Source organism: Chlorocebus sabaeus, chromosome X, assembly GCF_047675955.1.
Source record: "Chlorocebus sabaeus isolate Y175 chromosome X, mChlSab1.0.hap1, whole genome shotgun sequence".
NCBI lineage: Eukaryota > Metazoa > Chordata > Mammalia > Primates > Cercopithecidae > Chlorocebus > Chlorocebus sabaeus.
The window spans coordinates 130899213-130920747 of NC_132933.1; the positions used below are offsets into that span (position 1 = coordinate 130899213).

A 21535-nucleotide genomic window follows, 5' to 3' on the forward strand; every position below is an offset into this window, starting at 1 on the left:
ACCAAAAATAAACAAACAGGACCTAATTAAACTAAGTTTCTGCACAGCCAAGGAAATAATCATCAAACAGATAACCCAGAGAGTGTGAGAACATATTTACAAACTATGCATCTGACAAAGAGCTAATATCCAGAATCTACAAGGAACTCAAATCAGCAAGGAAAAAAACAAATAATCTCATCAAAAAGTGGGCAAAGGACATGGGCAACAGACAATTCTCAAAAGAAGATAAACAGCCAACAAACATGAAAAAAATGCTCAACATCACTTGTTATCAGGAAAATGCAAAAACCACAATGAGATACCACCTTACTGCTGCAAGAATGACTATTATTAAAAAGCCAAAAAACAATAGATGTTGGTGTGGATGTGGTGAAAGGGGAACACTTTTACACTGCTGGTGGGAATATCAACTAGTACAACCACTGTGGAAAACAGCATGGAGATTCCTTAAAGAACTAAAAGTAAACTTACCATTGCATCCAGCAGTCCCATTACTGGGCATATACCCAGAGGAAAAAAAGCCACTATCTGAGAAACAAAGCTGGGCGCGGTGGCTCACGCCTGTAATCCCAGCACTTTGGGAAGCCAAGGTTTGAGGTCAGGAGTTTGAGACCAGCCTGGCCAACAGGCTGCAAAACACATTATTTCATTCCTTTTTATGGCTGAGTAGTATTCCATCGTATATATACCACATTTTCTTCTTTTTTTTTTTGAGACGGTGTCTTGCTCTGTCACCCAGGCTAGAGTGCAGCAGTGTGATCTTTGCTCACTGCAACCTCCGCCTCCTGTGTTCAAGAGATTCTCCTGCCTCAGCCTCCCAAGTAGCTGGGATTATAGGTACACAGCACCACACCCAGCTAATTTGTGAATCCTCATCGTGAATCCCCATCTCTACTAAAAATACAAAAGTTAGCCCAGCGTGGTGGCACACGCTTGTAATCCCAGCTACTCGGGAGGCTGAGGCAGAAGAATCACTTGAACCTAGGAGGCAGAGGTTGCAGTGAGCAGAGATCAGGCCACTGCACTCCAGGGTGGGCAAAAGAGTGACTTGGTCTTAAAAAAAAAAAAAAAAAAAAGCCATTATATGAAAAAGACATGCATACACGTTTATAGCAGCACAATTTGCAATTCAATTTGGAACCACTGAATTTATTTGAAATTCAATTTGGAACCATTGAATTTATATGAAAAAGACATGAATACACGTTTATTGCAGCACAATCTGGAACCAACCTAAATGCCCACTGATCGAGTGGATAAAGAAAACGTGGTATACTGGCCGGAGGTGATGGCTCATGCCTGTAACCCCAGCACTTTGGGAGGCCAAGGTGCGGGGATCACTTGAGGTCAGGAGTTCAAGACCAGCCTGGCCAACATGGCAAAACAGCATCTCTACTGAAAATACAAAAATTAGCTGGGTGTGGTGCTGCGTACCTATAATCCCAGCTACTTGGGAGGCTGAGGCTGGAGAATCACTTAAACACAGGAGGTGGAGGTCGCAGTGAGCAGAGATCACACTGCTGCACTCCAGCCTGTGTGACAGAGCAAGACACCGTCTCAAAAAAAAGAAAATGTGGTATATATACCATGGAATACTACTCAGCCATAAAAAGGAATGAAATAATGTGTTTTGCAGCAACTTGGATGGAACTGGAAGCCATTAGGCTAAGTGAAGTAATTCAAGAATGGAAAAGCATATCATATATCCCCACCTGTAAGTGGGGTGCTAAGCTATGAGGATGCAAAGACATAAGAATGCCATAATGGACTTTCGGGGCTACAGGAGAAGGGTGGAAAGCGGGTGTGGGAAAAAAGACTACATTGGGTACAGTGTAGACTGCTCGAGTGACAGGTGCACAAAAATCATCATTAAAGAACTTATCCATGTAACCAAAAACCACTTATACCCCAAAAACTATTGATATAAATATTTTCAATTTTTTGTCCCAGCTACTTGGGAGGCTGAGGCAGGAGAACCACTTGAACCCGGGAGGCAGAGGTTGCAGTTAGCCTAGACTGCGCCACTACACTCCAGCATGGGCGACAGAACAATACTCTATCTCCAAAAAAAAAAAAAAAGCATATAGCAGGGCAGGTGCTGTGGCTCACACCTGTAATCGCAGCCCTTTGGGAGGCCAAGGCAGGTGGATCGCTTGAGCTCAGGAGCTCGAGACCAGCTTGGCCAACATACAGTGAAACCCCATCTGTACTAAAAAAAAAAAAAAAAAAAATTAGACAGGCGTGGGGGTGGGCACCTGTAATCCCAGCTACTCAAGAGGCTGAGGCAGAAGAAACGCTTGAACCCAGGAGGTAGAGGTTGCAGTGAGCCAAGATTGCGCCACTGCACTGCCTGGGTGACACAGCGAGGCTCTGTCACACACACACACAAAAGTATAGGACAAAAATGGATATATTTTGGGGTTGTCAGTGCTTTCCAGGTGCTTCTGCAAACAGGTGTATTATAGCCTATATACAACCAGATTTTTTCTATCTTTTTGGAAAACATCTAAGGTGGCAACGATATTAAAAACCTGGCCTATATTCACTGTTTTCTAAAATGTAGTAATTTTAACTCAAAAAAGTCATATAATCTTGATCTCTTATTGAGATTACATTTAATTGTGCCATATCACTTCTGTCTGTGCTCATATGCAATCATTCACTAAGGCACACATACCTACAGTGAGTCCCAATGAGTCAGGTCCTTGAATAATCTCCTCCCCTTGAGTGTGGGTAGGACTCATGACTTCCTACTAATCAATACAGGATGGCAAGGTGATGAGATTTCACCCCATGGTTATGATATGATAGACTCTGTTTAGCACAGTGGAGTAAGAGATTTTTCTCTTGCCTTGAAAAAGCAGCCACACTGTGAACTACCAGGTGGAAGACCAGGTGGCTAAAGGCCATGGGCAGTCTCTAGGACCTGAGGAAAGCCCACAACCAAGAGTCGGTAAAAATCTGGTTTCTTCAGTCTTTCAGCTGCAAGAAAGTGGATTCTAATAATCTGAATGAATGTGGAAAAAGATTCTTCCCCAGCAGAGCTTCCAGATGAAAACACAGCCCAGCTTCTGCCACATCCTTTTGAGATCCTTAGAAGCAGACCCAACTGGCCAGGCACAGTGGCTCACGCCTGTAATCCCAGCACTCTGGGAGGCTGAGGCGGGCAGATCATCTGAGGTCAGGAGTTCGAGATCAGTCTGGCCAACACGGCAAAACCCCGTCTCTCCTAAATACAAAAAAAAAGTCGGGTGTGGTGGTGTGCACCAGTAGTCCTGGCTACTTGGGAGGCTGAGGCAGGAGAATCACTTGAACTCATGAGGCGGAGGTTGCAGTGAGCCAATATGGCACACACTGCACTCCAGCCTGGGTGACAGAAAGAGATTCCGTCTCAAAAAAATAAATAAAATAAAAATGGACGCAGCTGAGCCATTCTCAGATTATTAATCCACATAAAATGTGATTATGTATTAGGTGACTACATTTGTGGTAATTTATCGTACAGCAATAGAAAACTAATACATACATTCTTACAAAAAAAAAAAATAATAATTGATTTCTCCTTCTCCTCCACCACAAGCTGCCCACTAGGCACAGGCTCAGATGCAACATGCATCAGGTAAAGGGGCTGCTGCAAGGAGTGGGCTTCTCTAAATGTCCCCATCCATCATAGACTACCAAGTATCTGAGTGGCTGTTGTGGGAGAGAATCAGTAAAACATATCTAAACAAAGGTTCTTTGGCCTCAAGGGCTGGGTGGTAGGGAGCGCAAACATGAAACAAAGATTGAGAAACAATCTTTGTCACTGCACAATCACTGTCGCTACACAGTGAGGTGGCTGGTGCCCAGTTCCCACACAGCTTTCCTAACACTAAAGTGCCTGCAGCCAGTCTCAGGTCTCGGTGAGGTATGGCTGCAAAATACAAACACGGGCCAGTATGGCTGCAAAATACAGATGGGGCCAGGCGTGGTGGTTCACACCTGTACTCCCAGCACTTTGGGAGGCTGAGGCTGGAGGATCACTGGAGACCAGCCTGGGCAACATGGCGATATGCCGTCTGTATTAAAAATACAAAAGGCTGGGTGTGGTGGCTCACGCCTGTAATCCTAGTACTTTCAGAGCCCAAGGCGGGCAGATCACAAGGTCAAGAGTTCGAGACCAGCCTGAGCAACAAGATGAAACCCTGTCTCTACTAAAAACACAAAAATTAGTCGGGTGTAGTGGCGCATGCCTGTAATCCCAGCTACTCAGGAGGCTGAGGCAGGAGAATCGCTTGAACACAGGAAGCAGAGGTTGCAGTGAGCCGAGATCACACCACTGTACTCCAGCCTGGGTGACAAGAGCAAGACTTCATCTCAAAAAATAACAACAATAAAAATAAAAAACTAGCCAGATGCCGTGGTGCATGCCTGTAGTCCCAGCTAGTCAGAAGGCTGAGGCAGGAGAATCGCTTGAGCCCAGGAGGCAGAGGTTGCAGTAAGCTGAGATCTCGCCATTGCACTCCTGTCTGGGTGACAGAAGAGGGACAGTGGCATGAGAAATTTAGAGGACTTTAATTTTTATAGCATGGTTTCTGATATTCATAGAGAAGAACAACCAGACAAGAAAAATTAACTACAGAAGAAAAACACAACACCAACACAGAAATGACACCCAAGCTTTTTTCATGCAAACATGCATTAAGGGAAGCCATATGGGCATGTTTACAGAGTACCAGCCACGATGGCTATTTCTTAAAACTCAATGCACTAAGTTACAGCATAACTTAAATGTGTTGCTAATTATTTCACTGCCCTGCCTTGTCATTCCCACTGCAAGGGAGAGCATTTCCCACAGACACTGGGACCAGGGAGGGCAGCACCTTGCTGGTTGCCAAGTGATTCAAACTCACCCATCCTCACCCTTCTGATTTAACCCATATGGAGTGTAGCCAAGACTTAGAAAACAAGGCACAGACAAAAGACACTAAAGCCTGCCTTTCATCTGGAAGGAATATTATCTATTAGTTTGTGGCTATGAGACACTGAATAACCAGGCCACTTGACCTCTCCTGGAAGGAATCATGCAAACAACACAAGGTATCCTACGATGCTCTTCAGTGGGCCCCGTCAGCTTAAGGACCATGTTTTTTTGAGAAGAGGAAGGAATAAACTCTGGCCCAGAGCTGTGGAAGAGAACCAAGGCAGAGGATTAGGAAAAGAGATAAGAACCCACAGAAAAGCAGGGGATGGGGATCATGCTACAACCCAACAGAAAGTTAGAGAAGTAACAAGAAGAAGGTTTTGAAAGGAGACTTGCAGTGTTTGAGGTCAGGGAACAGGAGATGAGTTAGGAATGCATCTGGACCAGGTAAAGTGACCAGCCCTTACTTTTAGTTCAAAATTGGCATGTGACATGTGGAGACGGCCCCAGCCACCAACCTACCTTCACCCCCTCATGACAGAGGGGCAGGCTGAAACAGAGGACACAGACTGGCCCTGGTTAAATGACAATGGTTTCCTTTAGCTCCATCCAGAAGGGGAAACAAAATTTCCTTGCCAAAGTAGAAACCATGGGACTGCCAGTTTCATTATATGGGAAGGATGAAATATGCTTTCTGAGCACTGCATCACTATCACGAACATCCAGCTTTCTTCTCACTAACCTTAACTGGGCAGAATCCCTTACGGGTCATACCATTTTTGTGTTTAAAAATAATTCAAGGCCGGGTGCAGTGGCTCACACCTATAGTCCCAGCACTTTAGGAGGTCAAGGTGGTCGGATCATTTGAGGTCAGGAGTTCAAGACCAGACTGACAAACATGGTGAAACTCCGTCTCTACTAAAATACAAAAATTAGCCAGGCATGGTAGCGGGTGCCTGTAATACAAGCTATTCGGGAGGCTAAGGCAAGGGAATCCCTTGAACCCAGGAGGCAGGGATTGCAGTGAGCCAAGATCACGCCACTGCACTTCAGCCTGGGCAACAGAGCAAGACTTTGTCTCAAAAAAACAATACTTCGAGGGTTCTGTCTGAGCATCTATGCCAGGCTGTGAATCAACAATGAAATAGCATTTCCAAAGATAAAACAGTTTGGACTCTGGGAATTGTATGGTGTTAAAAAAAAAAAAAATATATATATATCATATTTATATTAGATGGTCCTTGATACACATGTCGCTGAGGAGGTCCCTCTGCCTTCCCTTCCTGTGGCTTTACCAGGGTACTATTAGCCAAGTCCACATTCAACTGGGCTCCCAAGGAGATTACTCAGCACCTAGGAGGTGCTGGACAAGTGCGTGTCACTGGAGAGTAAAGATGAAAGACAAAAGACACAAGTCACAACTACTCAAACATGGAGAGCGCTGTGCGCTATGATGGATTCCAGATGAGAAGGCAGCCATGTGAGGGGCTTGGAAATCTGTACCTCAAAATTTTTCCAGATGACTCTGAAACAGGCAACCAAAATCACTGTACCTAGATGGTCTAAAGGCGGGGTGAGGGGAGGGGGGCAAGCTTTTTCTGTAAAGGGCCATGAGGTAAAGCATTCAGGCTAACTCAGGTTTCTGTCACATATTCTTTAGTGTGTATGCTTTACAACCCTTTTAAGATGTAAAGATCATTCTTAGCTGGAGGGTCACGCAAAACTAGGCCAGATTAGCAGAATCTGGTCCAAGAACTTCAGAACATTCTTAGCACTTGAAACTAGAATAATCTGAGGAATATTTCCTATATTCAAGTTTGCAATTTATTGTGTTTAAAAAAGAACAGCTAACAACCAACATAACTAAGACTCCTGCTTTTTAAGGAATACGTGGAAGCAACATTATCAACTAGTATTAACAGAAACCGCATACTAAAGAATGAGAATACTTAAGAGTACCAAATTCCACTTTAAAATCTCAAATCCCTAATCTGCACTAGTACTTCAAGAACCTAGAAAAAGAGAAAAGCCCAAAGCAAGAAGAAAAGGATAACAGCAAAAATAAAAATAAAATAAAATAAAATAAAATAAATCAATAAAATTGGTAAAAACTAGAGGAGAAAAAAATTAAGCAAAGAGCTATTTCTTCGAAAAGATTATTAAGATAAACTCTAGCAAGACTTACAAAGAAAAAAAACAAAGATTGCCAATATTAGGAATAACAGGAGATATCACTACGGACACCCTGGAAGCACCAGTAGGATAAGGGAATACTACAGCTCTACAAACATAAATGTGGCAATTTAAGAATGAAATGGGGCAATTCCTCTAAAAACACAAACTAATGAAATAGGAATGAAAAGAAATTAAAGAATATGTAAGCAGAAACTCAGTTGTACATAAGAAAACCCAATTCCCCCTGAGAAAGAGAAAGAGCTGGAGTCCTTTAAAAATTAACTGCCTGTTTTTCTGTGCCTAGTGAGCCTTATCTCTCCTCCTTTCCCAGGCATTGTGAAGACGCTGTTTCTCTAGCTGTGCAGCTGCAAGGTCACTAGACAGATAAACTCAAGTCATAAAACATGTTTTTCCTTGAGAAGTAAGAAATGATGTAATGCATGTCTCAATTACTTGAATAACTGTCTTTGTTTCTTGCTTCTATAATATGCTTCCCCCTGCACAGATCTCCCCCAGTCCCACGAAATGCTTAAAAGGTAATTAACTCTTTGTTCAGGGCTCAGTCCTTTGGATGTTAATCCAACTGGGCCAGTGCACCTAAATAATAAATATCCTCGTGAACCCCATCAGTCTCTCTGATTTCTTATCAATTCCACTACACTACCACAACTCACCCAATATGAAATAACCTGAAGAGTCCTGTAACTGTTAAAGAGACTGAATTTATAGCCTAAAAACTCCAGAAAGAGGCCAGGCATGGTGGCTCACGCCTGTAATCCCAGCACTTTGGGAGGTCAAGGTGCATCGACTGCTTGAGGTCAGGAGCTTGAGACCAGCTTGGGCAACATGAGGAAGCCCTGTCTCTACAAAAAATCCAAAAATTAGCCAGGGATGATGGTGCATACCTGTAGTCCCAGCTACTTGGAGGGGAGGGAGGAAAACTGCCTGAGCCCTGGAGGTCAAGGCTGCAGTGAGCTGAGGTCACACCAATGTACTTCAGCCTGGGTGACAGAGCAAAACCCTCTCTCAAAAAAACACTCCAGAAAAGAGATGTTGAGACGAAGATGGTTTCACTGGAGAGTTCTACCAAACATTTAAAGAATTAACAGCAATTCTACACAATCTCTTCCAGAAGGGAAGGTCTCCCTATTTTATTAAGCCAGTATTATGCTAATACCAAAACCAGACCAAGACAGTCCAAAATAAACTCTATGCACCAATATCCCTCATGTCTATAGACACAAAAATCCTTAACAAAATCATTAGCAAATAGGACTCAGCAATACAGAAAAATTACATGCCACTACCAAGTGAGATTTATTCCAGGTGTACAAGGCTAGTTCAACATTTAAAAAAAAAAAAAAAATGTGATCCACCATAATAGGCTAAAGAAAAAACCCCACATTTTATATTAATTTATGCAAAAAAGAACCTGACAAAATCCAACACTCATTCAAGATAAACACACAAAAATGGGAATAGAAGAGAGCTTTCTCAACTTGATAAAGGGTATCTACAAAAAACTTACAGTTACTCAAAATGGTAAAAGACTGCTCTCCCCCTTAGGTCCAAACAAGGCAAGGATGTCTGTTCTCACAGCTGCTATTCAAGGGTAACCGAAATATAGCCAGCTCAGTAAGGCACATAGATTAACAACTTGCCCAAGGTCACATACACTAGTAGGTAGTAGAACCGGGATTCAAACCCCAACAGTTAGGCTACAAAATTCAGTGTTTTTACGCACAACACTGTTACATATGCAACAAGAATAAGCAAGCCATTTGTACCATACATCAAAGTGGTTATCTACTTGCCATAATATCAGAGCTGTATCCCCCCTTTCTTTATATTTCCTTAACCCCATAGTGTCAAATGAGCAGATGATGTAAGAAGACAAATGCACAAACCACGACTTGAACAGTTCCTGCAGCCTTCTGAAGCAAAGCCAGACCCTTTGTTCAAGAAATAAATTACAGGAACTCCACTAAAAATTTAACAGTCACAAAATTCTTTTTTTTTTTTTTTTTTTTTTTTAAATAAAAGTCCCTAAACCTGACAAAAACAAGCAATGGGTAAAGGATTCCCTATTTAATAAATGGTGCTGGGAAAACTGGCTAGCCATAATCAGAAAACAGAAACTGGACCCCTTCCTTACACCTTATACAAAAATTAACTCAAGATGGATTAAGGACTTAAATGTAAAACCCAAAACCATAAAAACCCTAGAAGAAAACCTAGGCAGCAATGCCATTCAGGACACAGGCAAGGGCAAAAACTTCATGACAAAAAAACACCAAAAGCAACTGCAACAAAAGCCAAAATTGACAAATGGGATCTAATTCAACTAAAGAGCTTCTGCAACAGCTAAAGAAACTATCATCAGAGTGAACAGGCAACCTACAAAATGGGAGCAAAGTTTTGCAATCTACTCTTCTGACAAAGGGCTAATATCCAGAATCCACAAAGAACTTAAATTTACAAGAAAAACAAAACCCCATCAAAAAGTGGGTGAAGGATATGAACAGACACATCTCAAAAGAAGACATTTATGCAGCCAACAAACATATGGAAAAAAGGCTCATCATCACTGGTCATTAGAGAAATGCAAATCAAAACCACTATGAGATACCATCTCATGCCAGTTAGAATGGTCCTTATTAAAAAGTCAGGAAACAACAAATGCTGGAGAGGATGTGGAGAAATAGGAACACTTTTACACTGTTGGTGGGAGTGTAAATTAGTTTGACCACTGTGGAAGACAGTGTGGCGATTCCTCAAGGATCTAGAACCAGAAATACCATTTGAGCCGGCAATCCCATTACTGGGTATATACCCAAAGGATTATAAATCATTCTACTATAAAGACAGATGCATACGTATGTTTATTGAGGTACTATTTACAATAACAAAGACTTGCAACCAACCCAAATGCCCATCTATGATAGACTGGATAAAGAAAATGTGGCATATATACACCATAGAATACCATGCAGCCATAAAAAGTAATGAGTTCCTGTCCTTTGCAGGGACATGGATGAAGCTGGAAGCCATCATTCTAAGAAAACTAACACAGGAACAGAAAACCAAACACCATATGTTCTCACTCATAAGTGGGAGATGAACAATGGGAACACATGGACATAGGCAGGGGAACATCACACACCTCGGCCTGTCAGGGGGTGGGGGGCAAGGGGAGGGAGAGCATTAGGACAAATGCATGCAGGGTCTAAAACCTAGATGATAGGTTGACAGGTGCAGCAAACCACCATGGCACATATATATCTATGTAACAAACCTGTACGTTCTGCACTGCATCCCAGAACTCAAATTAAAAAAAAAAAAAGTCCTGTCATATTCCTGCATCTCATACCAAAGGGAGTTAATAGTAAGCTCTTTCCTCTCTCTTCTCAACACCAACTCTCAAGCTCCAAATTAGACAAACCCCCACGAAGGAACAAACATTTGGACTGACAAACCCATGACCATCTTCCTCAAAACCCCACATGCAAGTGGGCCACTTAGCTATTGCATTATACAGTTAAAAGATTCAATGTTAAGCCATTTACGAAACTTCAGACAGGTACTGCGGTGTGCGTCAGTAACACCAGTGACTCAGGAGTCTCAGATTGGAGGATCCCTTGAGTCCAGGAGCTCAAAATCAGTCTGAGCGACACAGCAAGACCCCACCTTTGAAAAACAAAAACAAAAAACCATGCCACCACTGTTTCCAAAGCATGATCCAAGGCACTGGCCCTGAAAATATAGGTTGCATATCCTTTATCCAAAATGCTTGGGACCAAAAGTGTTTTGGATTTTTTTTTTTTTTCCCATTTTGGAATATCTGCATTGCACTCACTATTAAGTCCCTAATCTGAAAATCCCGAATCAGCATTTTTTTGTGTTACGTCGGTGCTCAAAGTTTCAGATTGTGGAGCATTTCAGATTAGGGATGCTCAACCTGTACGCTTAAAAAAAAAAGGATTGAGGAACATTTCTATATTCACCTCTTAAGGCCAGCAAAGGAATTTGGTATGCCCACAGGCACATCAGTCTTGTTTGAACACTGTGATCTACAGTCCTTCTAGAAGGGAGAATTCAGTATTAAATATAGCATTGTTCTAGGAATTGCTCAGGATTCTCAATGGAGAAATTTTCATTTAAGAAAAAAATGGAGTCATGCAACACAAGTACTTGATATCTTAAATCAAAGTGTCCTTTTAAAATTCTGCTTTAATAACTTAGGGAGGACGTCCTTTAAATAAAGTAGACCAACCTTCAAAACACAGGCCAACCCATTATTTTCTGCCTCTTCTCTTGCCAGCAGAGCTTTCGTTACCCTTCAAGTAAGTTAAATTCACACCTCTTTATAACTGAGCATCTTTATCCACTGGCACAATTTCAAAGTACTCGGCCCTAAGCATCGCAATTAGTGTTAGGTATTTTATGTATCATTTGACACTCTTCCAAACATTTTATTGGATATTCCACCCAACGACACAGTGTGTGGGATTTTAGCATCATTAGCACCTTCATGGAGAGGGAAAAATTAAGGTGTGTGTAAAACTACCCAGAGTCAAGTCAGTTCAGGAATCTAGAACATGTTACTGGCTCTTACCAGCTCCTTTTGAATCTGTGGCTTAGCACGTAAACACATTTATCAACAGCATCACCACTAGCTAGCTCGGTGGCTCCTTCTGGAACACAGATGACAGTGTCAATTTAATGAAATCCAGGCCCACCACACCTCAGGGCCGCAGAGCTGTTTTTCCTGGGGTCTGGAAAAGTGCCTAGTTGTTAAGGGTTTTCAAGAGCATTTGTGCATGGTTTACATACTTGGTTTGCAGATTCAATTGAGGAGGTTTCCTGACTTTTCAAAAGAACTGAGTCTATAACTACCACGAAATGGTGGTTGGAGCCACAGCGCACACCAGCAGGCTTAGGTTACAACTGCAGTGAAATAGTGAATTAAAACACCTGGAATATGCAGAGACTCCAAAAACTAAACTCAGTAATAACTTTATTGATGTTTTTAGACAGATATCAGTAACTTTATAACTAATCTTTATACGTGAAAGATTAGTATAACCATGGTGATCACAATTAAAATGATAAAGCCCATAATTTCAAACCTTCTGGATACCAAGTCCAAAATCAAAAGCTCTAACTTTTTAAAGCTATTAGAGAACACAGCATTTTAATCTTTATCTCCTGAGAAGGTAGCTAAGGCCCGAAACTGCCAATTCAAATACAACGGAGTAAAGTACATACTAAGGGGATGAGAAGATTCCCAACTGGTAACTCCCCCACTGCAAATGCAAAAGTGACTTTCTCAAAAAAAAAAAAAAAAAAAAAAGAGACAAATTGACTGACTACCGGTTATTAAATTAGAATGTCTCACGCAGGGCTTCTGATTACTTGAAAAAGTACCCCTCCCTTGTTAGCCAGGATGGGGGTCGCTCCTAGTGCCTTGATCATGGAGTCAATTTCTTAAACAGCTATCATCCCTTCCAAAGCATTTTAAACAATACTGAACTACCCAATGAGAACTAGATGAGGATTACAGATATAAAGTGGAAACTAAAATCTTACCATATGCTACCTCCATAGGTTTAAGGAAATCGGTATGACTTGGAAACTACAATCTAAAAAGAATCATTATGGTTTACTCAATTTTTTAATGGCAAGCCCACAAAACTAATTCCCCAAAACGTGAGGTTATTCAGCCTGGAGTCATATGGAGCATAATCTGTGCAATTAAGAATCTTTTGCAGAGTTGGGACAAGCGGATTTAAAAAAAAAAAAGTCATAAAGCAAAAGAGCATGCCAAAGGCAGGCAATGCCAACAAGGGATCTCCCGGAAGCAGTCCATAAAATATTTTCAAACACAATTAACGCATGAGAATTCCTATGTAAAGCACACAAAAAGTCTTCCCCAAAGCTGTCAAATCCTGAGTCCAGGTGCTTTCTGGCTACTGGGAAGCATAAGGAATAAATTGGGGCAAGAGGAAAAACCCAGTAGAAATTGACCGTGTATGTGTTGATACAGAGTTTAGACTTCATCCATGGGGTAATAGGGACCCACGGAAGGGTTTTTAAATGGGAAAAGGGACAGGGATCCTGTTGTGTTCCTAATGATCGAGCCCATCCCCAAATGGAGACAAATGGGGAGATTGTAGCCAGGAAACTAAAGTAAGGAACAGGTGGTGAGCAACAAATTTGAGAACACTGGCAGGCAGAAGCCGCAGGACTTAATGACTGACTAGGCTGACTGGTTGGGCTGAGTGAGGTAGGTGTGCCAAAGGTTTCGGACAAGTTTTCGTTGCTGTTGTTTTAAATGAGGAACCTACTAGAGGAGTTCTCATACTTTCACCAGCAACAGAATTACTGTGAGGAAGATGATTAAAAATGCAAAATCCAGGAACTCACCCCCCTCCACCAACTGTGATTCAGTCCGTGTAGAGTAGGGCCCAAGCATGCATTCCCCACTCCCAGTCATCAGCCCCGAAAGGCTTCATTGTTAAAGCAACGGCGTCTGCGCCTGCGGTGTTATCACAATGGAGGATTAAAGTATAGTGGGACTGGATAATAATGCTGAAGGAGGGGGAGGAAGGAAGCTTTCTCTACTCTTGAGAAAGCTAAATGCAATCTGAACTACATTGTTTAGGTTTTATTATTTAGACAGTTATAGCTATTTAAAACACACAAAGAAGACATGCTTCCACCAGAAGGCAGCTCAAATACAGGGGAGCGTGGGAGCTAGTTAAAAAGGGCGATGGTTCAGGAAATCAGGGAGGGAAGGTCACCTCAAACCACAGGCTCAGTTGAGTAGGAAGCGATGACCAAGCTCCTAACAGACCCCAGTGCCAACCTTAGAGAAAGACAGGGCCCATCCTCCTTCCCTGCCTAACAATTTGTGGGCATAACTGACACTTCCAAGAAGGACCAGGGAAATTTTGCTGATGATCTGTCATCCAAATTACTGAAATGGTTTAGTATGAATTTAAACCAGGGTTTCTCTGGGCACTATGGACATTTTGGGCTGTCAATGCTGTTGGGGAGTTGTCCTGTGCACTGCAGGACGTACTAGATGCTAATAGCATCTCCCCAGTTGTGACAACCAAAAATGTCCCCAGAAATTGCCAGATGTCACCCACAGAGGGAAGCACCCACATTGAGAATCACCGCCTTAAACTAAGAGGCTTCAGAATCGTGGAAGCAGAATCAGCCTTCCAATCAAACACATGGCTTTGAATTCCAGCTCTGCCACTCAAAAAGTAAAAAACCTCAGGTAGGCCTATTTATTTGTCTTTAAAATGGGGAGAACAAGACCTACCTAGGGTTATTTTGAGGATTTACCTAAAATAATGCACAAAGCACTCAGGGCAACACCTAGCCCCTGTGGCAATTACTAAGTACAACTTTGATGTTTTCAAAGATTTCAAAGAGCCGCTTTTGTTTTTTGAAGAGGAACTAGGGACATGTGCCTCCAGCATTGGCCTTGGGTGAAAACCTACACCCCCTAAAAGGAACACACAATCTACAGAACGGGCTGCCTCAGTCCTCCCCCTCCCCAGCCTGGGGGTCTGAACCTGGGGTCCATGGATGCCCAAGTAGTCAATGGATACAATTCAGAGGACCTGTGAACTTGAATGGAAAAAAAACCACACAGACTTATTTTCTTTTCTTTTCTTTTTTTTTTTTTGAGACGGAGTCTCGCTTGGTCGCCCAGGCTGGGGTGCAGTGGCGCGATCTGGGCTCACTGCAAGCTCCGCCTCCCGGGTTTACGCCATTCTCCTGCCTCAGCCTCCTGAGTAGTTGGGACTGGCTAGTTTTTTGTATTTTTTAGTAGAGACGGGGTTTCACCGTGTTAGCCAGGATGGTCTTGATCTCCTGACCTCGTGATCCGCCTGTCTCGGCCTCCCAAAGTGCTGGGATTACAGGCTTGAGCCACTGCGCCCGGCTGACTTATTTTCACTAATAGAAATTTAGCACTTTCTTCAGTTATGCTTGGAGGCCAAAAATCACACATTGTCAACTACACCTGGTCATTGTCACGAAAATCAGGTTTTTCTCCTTGCCTAACAATTTGTTAAATATCAGTTTTGCTCAGGTCTACTTTGAGATTATGAAAGTTATTAGCCTTGCTGCTACATCTTATTTGATGTGTTAATAAAGAAGCACATGGGCTGGGCACGGTGGCTCACACCTGTAACCCCAGCACTTTGGGAGGCCAACGCGAGTGGATCATGAGGTCAGGAGTTCGAGACCAGCCTGGCCAACATGGTGAAACCTCGTCTCTACTAAAAATACAAAAATTTGCCGGGCGTGGTGGCGCGTGCGTGCCTGTAATCCCAGCTACTCCAGAGGCTGAGGCAGGAGAATTGCTTGAACCTGGGAGGCGGAGCTTGCAGTGAGATTGTGCCATTATTGCACTCCAGCTCTGGGCGACAGAGCAAGACTGGGGGGTGGGGAGTGTACCATACCACACATCTGGGGGTTTTGTATTTTTAACACGGTATTTTTAATTGGGTTATTGTATGCATTTAAAATTCGTACTCTGAGAAGAGGTCCACTGGCTTCCCTGATGAGGGTCAAAGGTACAACAGAACCCCCTACCCCAAACCTTCTCTGCTAAGCCCATAATTCCCAAGTAGCCTTCTGTTCTTAAATTATTAAACAAGATGTTATAAAATTTGTGAATTTGAGTGACACAAATCACTTTGTTTCCCCGCACAAATCATATAGCAATGGTCCAAAGGACAGACCTAACAGTATCTGCCATGTTTCTGAATTCAGGACCATCCTCATAATTCTACAAGGTAACTGAGTGTCTCACTTTCCCCTAATTGACGTGAACCGATATTCCACCTTTACCATAACATAAATTTGATCTATTTCATCGGCATATACCAAATCTCTACCATGTACCAGAGCTGTCTCCAGGATGCAGACCCTGGTGGAGGTCTGCCTTCAAAAGATATGCCCAGCCCAGGGGAAAAAAATGGACATGGGATTGCCAGACCTTTTCAGAGCTGGCTGGCCTGTTAGAGACGTTCCACTCCAACATGGCAAGAAGAGCCTATAGAGACTCACTCACCACCGTTTTTGTGTGTGAGTTTTTGTTTTTTTGAGAGTCTCTCTGCAGCCCAGGCTGGAGTGCAGTGGCACAATCTGGGCTCAGTGCAACCTCCACCTCCCTGGTTCAAGCAATTTTCTTGCCTCAGCCTCCAGAGTAGCTGGGACTACAGGCAAGGGCCACCAACTCCCAGCTGATTTTTGTATTTTTAGTAGAGATGGGGTTTCATCATGTTGGCGAGGTTGGTCTCAAACTCCTGTCCTCAAGTGATCTGTCCACCTCAGCCTCCCAAAGTGCTGGGATTACAGGCGTGAGCCACCACACCTGGCCCTTGTTTTTGAGAGTTTCACGCCATTGTCCAGGCTGGAGTGCAGTCTCGACTTCCTGGGCTCAGGGGATCTCCCGCCTCAGCCTCCCAACTAGCTGGGACTACAGGTGCAGAAAACCCACCACACCTGGCTTTTTTTTGGAGACAGGTTTTTCCCATGTTGTCCAGGCTGGTCTTGAACTCTTGGGCTCAAGCACTTCGCCCACCTCAGCCTCCCAGAGTGCTGGGATTACAGGCATGCGGCATCGCGCCCGGCCTCTCACTCACCCTCTGGATACCCAGGCAACCTGCCTAGCACATGGGGCTAGGAACAGACCACGTTTCCTCCAGCAGCTCAGATATGCCTACACTATCCAAACATGGGACAAGTTTATTCCTGTTAGCCTCAGGCTAAATCACAAAATGGTTTTTGGGCTCAAGAGTCCTTAGAGTCCAATACTTCGCTTACAAGATGACCACAGATGAGTTGTTTTGTTAAAAGCAAAAATAAAAATGTCCTGGGTTACACCTCATCAGCCAGAACACTAAACCAGCACCACCGAGCCCGATCTACAGTTGCTCTTGGTGGGCTGGTGGCTGCTGCGCTCCCAACACAGTAACAACATAATAACTAAGTGGTTCAAGTTTAATTCCACTAAAATCACATCATGGAACTGGAACATTAGAAAGGATTACTGACAAACGGGGAAAAGAAGAACATGAATCCAGGCTCCACAGGCATTTGACTCACCCTTGAGTCACGTCCAATATTCACATGCCAAGAGTAATGCCTTTTGACTCATTATCAATTAAATGTTTTTGGAGACCTCACAAGTCGATTTTTCACCAAGCTCCCCTTACTAAAAACTACAAGAACTTAGATACCAATCTAGCCAGGATCTCTTTATTTTTCAAATGTGGATACTGACAGTAAGGTCGACGTGCTTCACCCCAAATAAAGTGATGGGAGAGAATACAATATGAATTGGAGTTCTTACGCCCAGAACACTTGTAATGACTCAAGGTCTGACAGATGCGTACATACACACATTCCCCACCCTCCCACGCACGTAATATTTCTTTCTAGAATGTTTACCTTGCCATCAAAGCTTTCTCATCTTTAAGAACAGACGGGGAATTAAAATATTAACAGCTTATGTTTCACCTTTCCCTCTTAAGGTTCTATTCTGCTCTACACACGTCTTTATCATCAATCTTTTTACTTCCTCTTTGCACAACTAAATTATTAAGATGCCACTTCCACACCTTTCCAATTTAGAAAAGGCCAGTTTCTCCTCCTGCCTCCCACACTAGGGATCCATGGTTCTCCTGGATAGTGTCAGCCCAAAATGTTAAAAATCTCTTAGTTTTTCTTCATTTGCTTTTTTCCCACTTTAACAAAACAACAAAAACATCCCATTGTGAACCAACACTTCAAGAGGCTAAATCTAAATTTGGCCAAGGAGGTTTAAGGACAAAGGGAAGTGCCAGAGTCTTTGGGCCCCATGCTGAAATCACTCTCCTTAAAGCATAAAAGAAAACCCATGGGCAGGCCAGGCACGGTGGTTCATGCCTGTAATCGCAGCCCTCTGGAAGGCTGAGGCAGGCAGATCACTTGATGCCAGGAGTTTGAGACCAGCCTGGCCAACATGGTGAAACCCCGTCTCTACTTAAAAAAAAAAAAAAAAAAAAATTACAAAAATTAGCTGGGCATGGTGGCTCAAGTCTGTAATCCCGGCTACTTGGTAGGCTGAGGCACAAGAATTGTTTGAACCCAGGAGGTGAAGGTTGCAGTGAGCTGAGATCGTGCCACTGCACTCCACCCTGGGCGACAGAGTGAGACTCCACCTCAGAGGAAAAAAAAAAAGTTAAGAAAATCCACGGACGATAAATACAGGTGAGTGTTCACAAGGTGCTCACAACAGGGACACTTCCCAGACTCACCCCTTACTAGTTGGGTGACCATAATACACTATTTCTCCTTACCGCTAAATTCAGTATGCCAGAGCTTTCATTAACCATTCAGCCCTAGGGCTGGCAGGGTAATTAATGAAACCTTGGCTCTTCAGCTCCATCACTCAAGCACCATTTTATCTCTAGCAGTCTCCCTGCCCTACATCCTTACCTAAGAAATGTGGGGACTAAAATTAACATGCTTTGTTTTCTCCAAGTCACTTCGGACCACCTAAATACACTGATATTGCTTTAAAACCCTACAGTGTGCTCCACAGCTACTCCCTTAAGAGTAAAAATCCGAACAGGTGTACACTGTTTTTTTTTTTTTTTTTCTTTTTAATGGACAGGGAAGACTCAGAAAGGTTAACATAAACCCAAGGCCACACGCAGAGCCCATCAGGAAGAAGCCAGACTCAAACCCAGGTATTGCTCCAAATCCTCAGTCTTTACTAAATCTTGCGCGTTCGGAGATCCTTTAAATTTGAGGGAGAAAATGCAAAGTGAGTACTCAGAAATTCAGAAAGAAAAAGTCAGTGTTAAAAATGGTAAGAGAAAAGCCTGCTCTATCCAATTCGAGGAAAACTGTGGGAAAACCAAGGTATGAGCGAGACACTCCAAGTGGAACCTATGGGAAGTGCAGATTCAAGTCTGCGGCAGTCACAGGTTTAAAAGCCACCAGAAAAAGAAAGGGCAGTTCTATCTTTCCCGCGACTCCCACCCCCACGACAGAGGCATCCCGAGAAAAGAAGCCTGCAAAGTATCCCTCCCCTTCAAATTTCCTGCACACAGTTCCGACTTTAGCAGGCCTCTCTCTTCTGGTGGGCTTTTTTTTTTTTTTTTTTTTTTTTTGAGACAAGGTCTTGCTCTGTCGCCCAGGCTGGAGTGCAATGGCGCGATCTTGGCTCACTGCAACCTCCGCTTCCCGGGTTCAAGCGATTCTCCTGCCTCAGCCTCCCGAGTAGCTAGGATTACAGGCGCCCGCCACCACGCCCGGCTAATTTTTGTATTTTTAGAAGAGACGGGGTTTCACCATGTTGGCCTGGCTGGTCTCGAACTCCTGACCTCGTGATCTGCCCGCCTCGGTCTCCCAAAGGGCTGGGATTACAGGCGTGAGCCACCGCGCCCGGGGGACTCTTTTGATAGCTCCCCGATTCGGGGTGTAAACGATTCCCGCGCCCAGACCTCATGCCTCCCCACCCCCAATAATAATAATCGTTTCCTTTTCCCGTCCCCCAGTTCCTTTCCGGGGTATCCGTCTCCTACGCAGTCGGCTGAGAATTCTGCAAGCGCTGCGCGTCCGCAGACCTTTCCACAGCCCCATCTCCCTACGAGGGGAAACCCCCGCCCTCAAGAGGGAAATTTACCCGCCTGCAAGAACAGGAAAAGGTCGCGCGGGCAGCCCCGCTCGGCGCACGCCCCCAGCCCGGGCTCGCCGCGCGGGTCACGCCTCGCTCCGCCGCAATCGCTACAACCCTCGTCCCATGGGGGGTCTGCCCGCGCCCGGCAGCCCGGGGAATCCCCGAGCAGGAGTGCGAAGGCGGCGAGCCCGCGTGGGAGCGCGGGTCGACGGCCAGGGCCCGGAAGGGCGGCGCGGCCGGCGGGCACCCGGGACTGCCCCTCCAGGCCCCGAGCTGCGGCCGGGACCGAGCGTGGCGCGAGCAGGAGCGCGGCCTCCGCCCGGCCGCCGGTGCAAGCGGCCCCGCAGCGCGCTGTGCGCGGCAGCCCGGGAGACTGCGGCGCCGCGCGGGCCGCCCGCATTGTTCGGCCCGCGGCGCACGCCCCGCCCGACCCCGGCCCCAGCCCGCCAGGCGGCGGGAGCGGCGGGGATGGCCGCGCAGGTGGCGGCGGGCGCCCTCACCTTTGGCGCCGAGCATGAAGTCGAGCGTGCTGTGCCGTGCTGCTGCCATAGTGAGGCGAGGCCCTGTGCCATGCCTGGGGGAGCGGCCGCGGGAGACTGGGGGGCCGCGCGGCGTGTCAGGCTGCGGCCGGCGGGGAGTGCGCTGCGCCCGGGGAGGCCAGGACTAGGAGGTGGGAGGGGCCGCCGGGAGAGACCCGGGGCGCGGGGGCGGGGCCGGTCCCGCCTCCGGGAGGGAGGAAGCCAGGACGCCTCCAGCCCCGAACTTGGAGCGCCGGGTGTGAGGCCTCGCTAATGGTGGAAACGTGGGCGCCGTGCTCCCCGGCGTGCGTCACCAATGGCCGCGCCCTGCTCCAAGGCTCGCGCGGCCGCTCCCGCCATCCGTTAGGTCACCTTAGGTTTAAACAGCGCAGCAGGACTTCCGGGGGGCCCACCCCCTACGCTTCCCCACACACCTCTCCCCAAGCCAAGGCCCCTCTTATTTCCTGGCGGAGTCGGGAAAATCAAATGATGAGATCCACCCCTGTAGTCTAAGAGTACTGCCTGGCTTTTCTTACAATGCTGCAGTTAAACCCATTCGGATTATTACCATTATTAGCAAGGGTCTGCTTTGCATTTGAGGACTGAATAGAAAGCGCTTGGGCATTTACGTTGTCTACGTTTTCACGCAAAATAAGAAAGAGGGAGAAGCCCGTAAGAGGACAGCATTGCTGTTAATATTGAATTAGGAAACTGCAGACCCCGGAGTTGCTCGTCTAGCAGGACTCCATCACTGGCGCCTCTATTCATGGCAATAGCCTTTGCGGTGGGCTTATTTTTGACACTGGGGTTATGGCTGCTGTTCAACAAAATAATGGCAAAGGGAAGAGAGCATGAGCGTCTGAACTAAAATTATTCTTTATTGCACTGACAACATCCCTGGGCAAATGCCTCCATCATCCTGTCAGGCTTTTGTGCCTCTCACGGCCACAGGAATTGCTTTAATGGTTAGACAAAATTTAAATCAATGAACTCATGGGCCTCCACAAAAGCAACGAAGAACCTGGATATTAAATTCATCTCTCCCCCAGGCAACAGCTGTTTTGCTGAGTTCTTCACCCTTCTACAAAAACTGGGCAGTGCCTTCACAAATGTTCAACAAGGGTCTGTTGAACAGACCTTTCTGTTAAGAACTGGATCTTTTTCTAGGGCCTGCATTTTGTCTACCCATGGCCACCTGTTTGTTATTCTGCATGTCTTCCTTTCTTCTGTGTGTCCTAG

At 45.0% G+C, this 21535-nt stretch overlaps 1 protein-coding gene across 1 annotated transcript in view; it reads right to left on the reverse strand.

Annotated features, from left to right (window-relative positions):
- The window catches only part of SMS (spermine synthase), a 56785-nt gene extending 36343 nt beyond the window's left edge, over positions 1-20442 (reverse strand). The window contains exon 1 of the mRNA XM_007991283.2: positions 20279-20442. Coding sequence (XP_007989474.1) covers positions 20279-20327 — 49 coding nt within the window. The 5' untranslated portion in view covers positions 20328-20442. The remainder of the gene's footprint in view (positions 1-20278) is intronic.
- Between the last annotated feature and the right edge of the window lie 1093 nt (positions 20443-21535).